The 11,739-nt window shown below is 50.4% G+C and overlaps 1 protein-coding gene across 3 annotated transcripts in view; it reads right to left on the bottom strand.

Moving 5' to 3' along the window:
- The window catches only part of tet1 (tet methylcytosine dioxygenase 1), a 34,613-nt gene that overhangs the window by 2,571 nt on the left and 20,303 nt on the right, over window positions 1–11,739 (bottom strand). For all 3 annotated transcript variants that reach the window (XM_083694458.1, XM_083694457.1, XM_083694456.1), the window contains exons 3-11: window positions 4,545–6,756; window positions 4,278–4,368; window positions 3,264–3,357; window positions 2,858–3,066; window positions 2,408–2,558; window positions 1,311–1,400; window positions 983–1,120; window positions 611–787; window positions 227–359 (exon numbers count right to left, since the gene is read on the bottom strand). In XM_083694458.1, coding sequence (XP_083550584.1) covers window positions 227–359; window positions 611–787; window positions 983–1,120; window positions 1,311–1,400; window positions 2,408–2,558; window positions 2,858–3,066; window positions 3,264–3,357; window positions 4,278–4,368; window positions 4,545–6,711 — 3,250 coding nt within the window. In that variant the 5' untranslated portion in view covers window positions 6,712–6,756. The remainder of the gene's footprint in view (window positions 1–226; window positions 360–610; window positions 788–982; window positions 1,121–1,310; window positions 1,401–2,407; window positions 2,559–2,857; window positions 3,067–3,263; window positions 3,358–4,277; window positions 4,369–4,544; window positions 6,757–11,739) is intronic.

Below are 11,739 nucleotides of genomic sequence, written 5' to 3'. Positions count from 1 at the left end.
TGTAAGCATTTGCTTACAGAGTGAATATAGACAGGAGACATAACCTTATTTTGCCTTTATTGATCCAGGAAAGTCATTGAGAACAAATTCTCTTTTACAATAATGACCTGGTTAAAATCTGTATGATTTCTAAAGATCAATCAATGAAGCAATAAACCATTCACTCAGCCAACCAACCAACATACCAGTCAACCAACCAGTCAACCAATCAACCAGAGGTTCTGACCTTTGTTGGGGGGCACGCTCTTCACTTGGGGGGGCTGTGCCAGCTTCTTGTCTTGTTTCTCAGCCTGGGCCTTCTGCCGCGCCTCCTGCTTCCTCTTACGGGCCGATTTGACCGGCTCTGCCAGCAGACGCACCTAATAATAATAATGATAGTATTATGCTTATGGTCATTTATTGTAAACCTTTATGACTTACATAAATACACTTTGCAAACAAGTATAGTGGCAGCCCATTTGACTAGAAACACAATAGAAAGATTGCACCTTTAACCTATAAACACAGTCCACTGTATGTGGGCCAAAGCATCAATCAACCCCTCAAACCTGGTGTTTCCAGCACCACGCTCCAACTACTCTGAACCACAGGAACCCTGCTCAGAACGCACCTCTCTGGGGAAGGCAGACAGGACCTGTAGGGCCCCAGTCTGGATCTTATCCCACTGGCCCTCGGGCCGGCCAAACTCATCCCTCTGCGAGACCTTGTAAAGGGGCAGAACGTGGAGCTGCTCGTCCTCTGGCACGTTACGCACCGCTCGGTTGTCCTCCTTGGTTAAAGTGCAAACCTGCAGGAGAAGCGGACATTTCATATGACAGTAAAAGTCGGTAAATGAAAAAAATAAATGGCAATATTTAATCTGAGTTTCCGGAAGACAACAGAAGGGGGTCTTTAGAGGAAGTGAGGGGGCTGTTGAGTCTCAGAGCAGAACAGCTCTGAATGGTGTTGTCCATTCATGGTCATGTGCGCTGCTGCTGCTTACCACAGTGCTGCCGTTGTTCATGTTGTGCGTATCTTTGTGAGCATGGGCACAGAAGTCCACACACGCCGTGACCCCGGAGAACGGACGCCCCTCCCTGCGACCCAGCCTGCAGTCGCTGGCCGCCTGTTCCTGGTCCACCTGGGGAGCAGGGCGGAGGATGAGGGGGTAAGGAGAGGGAGTACCATGATAAGGGGCTTAGTAAAAATACGCTTTACATAGATTAAACAGAGGACACAACTAAGGATACTAGGTACAATAGTACAGCCTATCCAATCCATTTAGATCTATAAGAAATGGCCTGATGTTAAGGGCACCTGAGATGTCCCACCTGGTTTTGGAAGGCCTCAGGAGCCAGTTGTTTGTACACGGGTGCCAGGTCTGTAGCCAGGTTCTGCAGGTTACTCTCCAGCTTCACCTCCTGACGAATAGGAAATACACACAGATCATAGGATCAAATAGTGAGGAACAGCCCAAACACACAGATTAAGGGAAGAAAGCCCACACATGAGGAGAAGACAGAAATAATGGCCACACACTGTTGAGATGCTACTCTCAGAATGTCATGATGCAGCAACATTTCAACCACTGTGGGCCTTTGTCAGGCTTTGACTGTCATAACCATCTGTGGCCACAGGGAGGCTATAAGTCATTTAAACATGTCAAGTATTTTGTCTCTAAACAACTGTCTGTGTATATTATAATAGCCCTAGAGTCTAGACCCTTACCCCTCAGTAATGGCAGATCTGAAGAGAATGATCAGCTTCCCTCATATCTGTGACCACTATAAACACTGATGGTGCTAGGTGTTGACTTTTGTGACGACAGCAAAATGACGCTGCCAGAGACTATTAAAAAAGGACGTGCAGCAGAGAGAATAGAGCGTGTTACAACAGAGGGAGTTGAATGCGATTGGCGCATGCGCTTTGCCATCTTATGTCGAAGGGCAGTGAAACGAGTGGAGGCTCTCTTGTTTACTACAATATATTTGATGAAAGGTGCTCTGTTTTCACGGAAGTGACGTCATATCCCAGAGTCTACCTTTAAAAATCTGTATTGGTATCATATACATTAGAAGACTACATGAGAGGTGTGTGGTCTTAAAAAATAAGAAAAACCAATGAAAAAACTCTAACCCTAATTTCAGAGGATGTTTACAACTGAAACAACCCTTCACCTCCTCCCCTAACCCCTGGCCCTTTATTGTTTGCAGATCTGAATGGCCTGGACATATGTAGGAAATATTGTGATGATGACTTAACAATATAGCTTCCGTCATATTGATTACTCCTAAACGAGAGGTGTACAGGCGCAGAAAGGGTCTGAGGCTGCTTCCTGACAGGGTTATGACAATCTCCCTACAGAGTCATAGCCACATATAAATAGTATATGCATATAAGGCTCTATAGGGGTATCCCTCCTCCTCACCTCCTGTGGGTAGTCTCCAAGCAGGCGGAACTTGCGCGGTACTTTGCTGCGGGCAAACTTGCAGCCATTGAAGTACATACTCCAGGAGCAGCCGAAGGAGAACGAGGCCCCACAGGTGTCCTGGTCCAACCCCTGGCACGCACATGTACGACTGAGGAGAGGGGAAGGGGAAAGTGAGAGGGAAAGGGAGAGGAAGAGTGATGTGAAAAAGCAGGTCAAAACATTTGACTTAGGCCTGAATAAATGAAATAAAAATCTAAGACTGGTGTTGGCTCACTCCTTGTTATATGAAATGTATGCCTACTGTAAGCCTAGCAAGTCCATGAACAAGGTATAATACTCCTTGTGTATACCTCCTAAAGTCCCGGTTTCTAGATCTTATGAATGAGACAGAGATGAGATGCTGTTGTTCAGTGAGTGTAGATGCCTAAGCCAGTTACAGAAACTCACTCCTCGTTGAGGGCGCAGCGGCGACTGGTGGGGGAACCGTATTTGCAGAGGGTCTGTGTGAGCTCCTGATACAGGCCGTCTGCCACGCTCCGGGGGATGCCCTCCCATGCCAAGATCAGAATCACCACCACTGCACTCTCACAGCGGTGCCCTGCTCGCTGCCGCACCAGGCACAGCAACTTCTCCTCCTCACTGCCACGACGGATCACCTGAGAGAGAAAGAGGGGGGGAGAGAGAGGGGTGAGAGGTGGGAGAGAGAGAGAGAGAGAGAGATGTGTTAATACACACAATTAATCACACAAAATGAGTATGTACACACACACCCCCACCCCCCCACACACACCCCCCACACACACACCCCCCACCCCCACCCCCACCCCCAGCCCCACCCCCACCCACTACTTACCCATTTGGCAATTGGACAGCCCTGGGAACTCCTCCCTTCTTTCCCAGTGTACACCACCACCTCCACCCTCACAGCCTTCCCTTTCTGCCCATACCTGACAAAACACACAGAGTAATAAGAAAGATTACAATGTTTATCACACATCACTCACAAACATTTCTCCCCATACCTGGGATCAATAGACAACACACACAGCAATAGCACATATCACATACAAATAACATATCATAAACAAATATTACATTTCTCCTCATACCTGAGGGAAACATCCATCACACAAACCTTTCTTCAGCATTAGCAAATCAAATATTTCTGCCCTCATTTGCAACCAGTTACAGACATAACACATATTATGCATTAGAATAAACAATAAATACTGTTCAATGTGATTCTCAGAAGAAAAATAAAACACAACACCGGTATGTTTTTGCTCTTTTGAAGTGCACACCTTGATATGCAAAGTAAATATAACAACATTTTTATGACTTCCTCAAAAAGAAAGTTGCATTCAATCACTATTTAAAAACATAGCAATCAACACTTTTTGAAAATAACTGTAAAACTGTGGTTCTCTGTGAGCAAACCAAGGCAGTGAGCAGAGCAAACAGTGCAAACAGAAGCGTGAACAGGAGGTTGTTGTACAGAGGTAGTCATCTCTCCTGTTGGGCCCCTCGTCTCAGCCCTAGGGGTTTCCTGTTGTAACACGCAGGGTTTGCGTGTGTGCATGTGTGTTTAGCCAGCTCAGTACTAGTTGCTTTTAATGACAAGCCTCTAGGACCATAACCCCACCCCATTCCAGTAGGCCAGGAGTCCTGTGGGTGACCAGATCCCCACATGCATACACATGCACACATGTGAGCACACGTGAGCGCGCGCGCACACACACACACACACACACACACACGCACACACACGCACACACACGCACACACACGCACACACACACACACGCACACACACACACACACACACACACACACACAACCACTGAAACGTAATAATAGAGTAGTAGACCTGTTCTCCATCATCTCTCTCACAGCTGCCACACTGGGTCCAGCCCCGAGGTGAGTGTAGTAAGGCCCCTCCTCCTTCTCACTGATTTGCTCTGTGGAGAGAAATCAATAGTTGCAGTAATTACCAAGATACACAGTAATGCAGCTCTAGCCTATTTCAAGGAAAGGAATGAAAATAGGATCTTTGGATAGTAGAGGTGCCCTATAAACAGCACTGTTTAGGAACTTTTAGATGTGACACAGTTGGCCCATGTATGGTGAGACTTACCCATGCATCCACAGGAGGGGATGTCAGACAGTTTCTTGGAGGGGGTGTTGAGCAGGTTCTTGGTGGGAGTGTCCATGTATCTCAGGGGGGATTCCAGGAAGCTGCTGATGCTGTTTTTGCTAGGGGTCGACTCCTCTGAATGATCCTGATCTCCCTCAGCTGATGTAGACAGAACTGTGACCGGCCCTGACCTCTCCACCTTGTAGTAACCCTGCTGACCTAAAGGAGGCGACATCCTAGCCCCAGAGAAGCCATTGGCTAAACTGTGGAGCCCAGTCCTGTGGTTGGAACCCATACAAGGAACACTGGGGTTGATGGAGCTGTTCTTGTGATTAGCACCATGTTGCAGCCCATCGTAGGACTGTGTTACCTGAGAAAACAAACGTCTTTCACATTCCTGGTTGTGTCCTTGTCCCTGTGAGGGCTCCAAGAAACCATTTTCGTGAACGTGTTGGTGTCCATTTGAATGTGACCACAGGTGGGTCTCATGAGTGTGGGTTTTCTGGTAATGTGCACCGTTGTGTGCCATCTTGTGGGCATAGAAGAGCTGTTGTCGTTCCTCCTGAGCTTCGGCCACATATTTCTTCAGGTCCATCTGGGCCTGTGGGAGGAACAGGCTCCTTTTGTGGTGAAGAGCTGCCTTCTGCTGGGGGAGAACTTTCTGGACTCTTGTTCTGTGGGGGATCTTGCCGTTCGGTGTCCGTTTCGATAGGGGGGTCCTGTTGTTCTTTTGGGCCGGACCCCAACCCTCCCCCTCCACTCCTTCCACCACCTTCTTCTTCCTCGGTTTGGAGGGTGTTTTTGTCTTCTTCAGAGGAGACTGTTTGTGATTGGGCGGCACCAGAGAGTTGTAGTTGTATTTAATGGCAGACACTGGGGTTCCTCTGGGGGGGTTGTTCTCCGAATGTTGTGAAGGTTGGTTACCCTGCTGCTTGTGACGTGATTGGATGATGAAAGCTAACTCTGCCAGCTGAGCTGCCACCTCCTCTTCGTCCCGATTCCTCCCACTTTTGCCTACAAGCCTCTCTGTGTCTTTACTAACATTCCTCTCCAGATCCTTACGCTCCTTAAACGTGCCTTCAGACCGGCTGGCGTGAGAGCCCAGGCCTGGCTCAGCTCTTCTGTAGGGCCCTCTCCCAGTGCTATCACAGTCTGAGCTGGCCTCTAGGAGGTCCTGTAGGGAGAGCTTGCCTGTGGAGGCAGGGCTGCGAGAGCACTGGATGACATGACTCTGTCTGGCCATGGGGGAGCGTATGACTGAGGTTTGGTGCAGTGGTGAACTGATGACCGGGACTTTGTTAGAGAGAATACCTGCCGTGGGTTTGGCCTCTTGTAGGGATGTGTCTCTACTTGAGGTTATTACATGTAAGGGGTTTACAGAGTTTATTTTAAAGGGGGTGTTTTGGGGTATAGCTGCCAGTTGAGTTAAAGCCTCAATAGCGATAGCCTGATCAACACTAATATTCCTATGCTCCACCAAGGACTGTACACTTGGCAGAGAGAGACCCGGGGAAGGTTCCGTTTTGAGAGGGTTCACTACTTTCTGGCACAGATCGCTTTTAAAGTCCTCTGGCTCTGTTTTGAATGAGTGCAAGTCATCTGTCTCTGTTTTAAAAGAGCGCAGGACTGGAGAACGTGAGCTACAGAGCTTCTCTTCCAGCCCCTTCCTGTCTGTGATAGAGAAACACACCACAGCTGCCAGCGTGGAAAGAGCGTCCTCATAGACGTCATCATCGCCCCCTAGCTGTGTGACGGTCTGGTCAGTGGTCCACACCCACGGCTCCTCCACTTTGATCTTCTTCAGAGGAACTGCCATGTTGTCTGGAAGTGCTTCAGGTCCTGACTCAGAGCTGCCTTTGGGGTATGTGGTTATTGTAGTCCTTTGGGACTGTGACACCAGATCAGAATGTGAACCACCAGTCAGTTTCGCACCATTTGTTTGTTTCAGGCTTTCATCAGCACCATTGAGAAAAGTCTTAGAAGCGCAGTGGTGTTGTAGAAGTGCATTGCTCTCCAGCCCCGGCTCGCTCTTGATAAGTGCTGGTCGGCCATCTTGGGTTGGAGCAAGAGTGCGGGCGTGGGGAGGGTGTGTTTGAGGGATGTGTGTCTGAGGTATGTTACCCTCTCCCTCCTCTTCCTCCTCCGCTGCCGTATGGGTGTCCTCCATCTGGACTGCTCCTCTGCCATTTACTGAACCTTCCTCAGGAACCACCTGTGAGAGAGAGAGAGAGAGAGAGAGAGAGAGAGAGAGAGAGAGAGAGAGAGAGAGAGAGAGAGTGTGACTAATGTTTTGGCAATAAAGTGATATAGCACACTGTAAACAATCACAACACAGCGCAACAGACTGTCTCCCAGCACGGTGTGTGTGTTTGCGTGTGTGTATGGTTCTGTGTATGCCTGCATGCGTCTTCCAGCACTGCAAGACACACTGTGGGGAATCATGAAATCTGCTTTCTGAACATAAGAAAAAATCAAGAATAAATCTGAAGGTCCTCAGCACTACATTCCTGCCTTAACTGTAGATAAAACACAAAACTATAGACCATATCTGACTGCCAACGAGTGAACATTTGGAGTCAAACACAGTTCATGGTTGCGTCACTCTTTGAGGTCACTGAGGGTTCGCTTGTGTGTGTGTGTGTGTGTGTGTGCATGCGGTGTGTGCTTGCATGCGTGTGTGGTTGTATAATATCTGTGCATATACTGTATATGTGTGAGTGCAGCTGTGCTTCATAGTGTGTGAGTGATAAACACTCTGGTCTTGTTAACCAGAAATAGCCACTGTGGTGTCTGACCAAGTCAGCTACCACAGCAAACGAGTGCCAGCTGGACAAAAAGCCAACCAAAGGTCCACTGTATTGATGTATTGATTCCTCTTCACTACACTCTGTGGTCTCTGTGCCTACTGCTGCTATGTATGAGTAGTTCAGAGGGAAAGGAGAGATGGGAGGAGGGGGGAGAGTGATAGAGAGAGAGAGAGAGAGAGAGAGAGAGAGAGAGAGAGAGAGAGACAGAGAGAGACAGAGAGAGACAGAGAGAAGAAAAAGAAAGAAAGAGAGAGATGAAAGAGAGAGAGATAGCGGAAGGCAGTGGAAGGTCCTTTATTAGCTAAAAAAAATAATTAAATAAAATAATGTTTCAGCGCGGCAAAGATAAACATACCACACAGCGTACCAAGACAATTAGGAGCTAAAACATCTCAAACTCATTTGCAGAGCCTAGACTGTGTGTGTGTGTGTGTGTGTGTGTGTGTGTGTGTGCGTGTGTGTGTGTGTGTGTCACTGTGGGGGGACATGCAATGTTCGGCCTGTAGAGTGAGCTACAGGACCGTGGCCAAGGTGCGGAAGCGAGGCTTTGTTGCGCACCTGTTGCGAATGACGCCTCGTTAACGAAATGGTTTAAGATGTGTGTGCCTCTGCTTTCGGGGGAGGGCTACTGGAAAGCGGTGACTGAAAAGTCGACAAGGACCTCATGTATAGGAGCGATTAAAGTGTACAGGAAGAAAATAAACGGGGTTTCCCTCACCATACCGACCGTGCCCTCCGCCGGGAGCTCTTCAGGGCCATCAAAGCCAGACCGGCGCCCGGGTCGGCACAAGGTGCCAGGAGAGGCGTATTATGTTCCGCTAAGGATACAACACGATACGCACCAGGCGTTCTTGGATTCGGACTGCATGCAGTCCATGATCCAGGAGCGCCTGGTCCGAACGGGGGCATTGTTAAAGGCATCAAGGGTGTTGGTGAAGTGTGTGCATGGGGACATTCACGAATATCCTGTGGTCGCTATCGAAATTCATTATGAGGGAAAAAAGCATAGTGTACAGGCGGTGATGAGCCCGCGCCTCACGCATCCCCTTGTTCTGGGTGTAGATTGGGAGGGGTTTCCTCAAGCGGTAAAGCGGGCTACCGGGGTGCGTGCATGACAGAGAGGGAGGTGTGAGGCGTGTAATGTGCTCTGTGCTGAGGCGGCGCCTCGCGACACTGCCGAGGAGCCGGAGCCGGCGGGGGGGTCTCAACCCAAGATTTCCCCGCCGAACTACCCGCTGCTAGGTGACTTCCCCCTCGAGCAGTCTCGTGACGAGACCCTATGATCGGCCTATAACCAAGTGATAGCGATTGATGGTACTTTGGTACGGCCAGACACAGTGCGCGCCCACCCCTATTTTGCGATCATCAGCGACAGGTTATACCGAGTGACCACTTAGGTTATGATAAGACACTAAACCGTATAATGGCTCGATTTTATTGGCCGGGAATTCGGGCAGAGGTGCGTAGGTGGTGCGCTTCCTGTCGCGAATGTCAATTGGTAATTCCCCCAGCCATTCCCCGGGCCCCGTTGCGGCCCTTACCATTGGTCGAGAACCCATTCGACCGCATTGCCATGGATATTATCGGGCCATTTGATCGGTGTACACAGGGATATCGATTTGTGTTGGTTGGATAGATTACGCAACCCGATACCCCGAGGCAATACCGCTGCGCAATATTTCTGCCAGGAGCGTAGCGCAGGCATTGTTTCAAGTGATCTCCCGGGTGGGAATCCCGAAAGAGATTTTATGTCACGCAAAGAGCAATTTTATGTCACGCACCCTCAAGGAACTGTACGGGTTGTTGAACATCAAGGCGATTTGAACCAGTGTTTACCACCCGGCCACGGATGGCCTTTGTGAGCGGTTCAATCGGACCTTGAAATCAATGATCCGGAAGTTTGTGCACGAGGATAGTCGGAATTGGCATAAATGGCTAGATCCCCTGCTGTTTGCGGTACGGGAAGTTCCCCAAGCTTCCACCGGGTTTTCCCCGTTTGAATTACTTTACAGGCGTAAGCCCCGGGGTGTCCTAGACCTTCTTAAAGAAAATTGGGAGGAAGGGTCTAGCGACAGTAAAAATGAGATTCAGTACGTCCTGGACTTGCGCACAAAGCTCCACGCCCTAGGGGTTATCTCACGCGAGCATTTGCAGCAAGCCCAGGAGCGTCAAAAGCGCCTCTACGACAGGGGAACTAACCTGCGAGAATTTTCACCGGGAGACAAGGTGCTCGTACTATTACCCACCCCCAGCACAAAATTACTCGCAAAGTGGCAAGGGCCGTTTGTGGTCACACGTCGCATGGGGGACGTGGGTTATGAGGTAGTACGCTCGGACCGGGGGGATAGCTTGCAGGTGTATCACGTAAATCTATTTAAAAAATGGAACGACGTGGTCACTGTTGCTCTGGCTACAATAATTCCAGAGAGAGATGAGTTTGGACCGGAAGTCCCAAAATCAAAAATTAGCACTCCGGTCGGTATTGATAACCATCTCTCTGCTAGCCAGGCCACGAACGTTGCAGATTTGCAAGCTAGGTTCGCTGACATGTTCTCTCCCCTGCCCGGTCGGACTACGCTTATCGACCATCATCATAGAAACGCAGCCGGGTTTAACGGTGCGCACGCGTCCCTATAGGTTGCCGGTACACAAACAAGACATTGTGTGCAAGGAATTGGAAGCCATGCTGGAACTGGGTGTGGTCGAGGAGTCCCGCAGTGACTGGTGTAGCCCCATCGTGCTTGTCAACAAGCCGGATGGGTCTATACGGTTCTGTGTGGATTATAGAAGGGTTAATGCGGTCTCCAAATTCGATGCCTACCCGATGCCCCGGGTTGACGAGCTCTTGGACCGGCTTGGCACGGCCAGGTTTTTTACGACATTGGATTGCACGAAGGGATATTGGCAGATTCCCCTCTCGCCGGTATCCCGGGAGAAGACTGCATTCTCCACTCCGCTCGGGTTGTATCAGTTCACGGTGCTCCCTTTCGGGTTGTTCAGAGCCCCAGCCACTTTCCAGCACCTCATGGACCGCATTCTGCGGCCGCACTCTGCCTATGCTGCTGCCTACCTGGATGACATTGTCATTTACAGTGACACCTGGGCGCAGCGTATGCAGCGTGTGGCTGCTATTCTGCGGTCCCTGAGGCAGGCAGGGCTAACGGCCAACCCGAAAAAGTGTGTGATCGGGCGGAGGAAGATCCGGTATCTAGGGTACCACTTGGGTCGAGGGGAGGTGCGGCCGCAGGTTGAAAAGACTGCGGCCATCGCTGCCTCCCCGCGGCCCAAGACTAAGAAGGAGGTGAGGGCGTTCCTGGGGCTGGCTGGCTATTACCGGCAGTTCATGCCGGGGTTCTCAGAGCTGGCCAGTCCCTTGACGGACCTCACCCGGAAGGGTGCCCCGGATCCGGTCCAATGGTCGGGCCAGTGCCAGGGGTCGTTCGAGGCCCTTAAGGGCGCTCTTTGTGGAGAAACGGTCCTGTATGCGCCTGATTTTAACCTCCCTTTCTCCCTACAGACGGACGCGTCAGATAGAGGCCTGGGAGCAGTGCTGACCCAGCGGGTGGAGGGGGCTGACCGGCCGGTGCTGTACCTGAGCCGCAAACTGTCAGAGAGGGAGGGCCGGTACAGCACGGTGGAGAAGGAGTGCCTCGCCATCAAGTGGGCAGTCGGCGCCCTCCGCTACTACCTGCTGGTATTCCGACCATGCTCCCCTCCAGTGGCTCCACCGCATGAAGGATGTGAACGCGAGGATCACCCGGTGGTATCTCGCGTTGCAGCCCTTCAACTTTTCGGTCGTGCACTGACCGGGGGTGCAGATGGTCGTGGCTGACTTCCTCTCCCGTGCAGGGGGGGGGAGTAGGCTGTCGGCCGTCGTGTCCCCGGCCTGTGTCGGGCGGTGGGGGTATGTTTGGGGACATGCAGCGTTCGGCCTGTAGAGGGAGCTACAGGACCGTGGCCAAGGTGCGGAAGCGAGGCTTTGTTGCGCACCAGTTGCGAATGAAGCCTCGTTAACGAAATGGTTTAAGATGTGTGTGCCTCTGCTTTCGGGGGAGGGCTGCTGGAAAGCGGTGACTGAAAAGTCGACAAGGACCTCATGTATAGGAGCGATTAAAGTGTACAGGAAGAAAATAAACGGGGTTTCCCTCTCCATACCTGTTGAGTCTCTGTGTTGCAAGGACATTGTTACAGTCACACATCCAGTTTTATGTAAAACTGAATTAGCCTAACAACAGCAGGGGGCCTGGGGGTGAGTAGATGTCAGCTACTTCATCCTTGTTTACCTCATTTGAACTCCTGTTAAACGCAATCACCAACATGTTATTTACTACACTACCCAGCATGCTGTCTGTGATATGACAACCAACAGCCATCTAGGTGATACAGTA

The sequence above is a fragment of the Argentina silus genome (genome assembly GCF_951799395.1).
Source record: "Argentina silus genome assembly, chromosome: X".
Taxonomy (NCBI): Eukaryota; Metazoa; Chordata; class Actinopteri; order Argentiniformes; family Argentinidae; genus Argentina; species Argentina silus.
The sequence above is the reverse complement of the archived record's forward strand: the minus strand, read 5'-3'. Positions and strand labels throughout refer to the sequence as shown.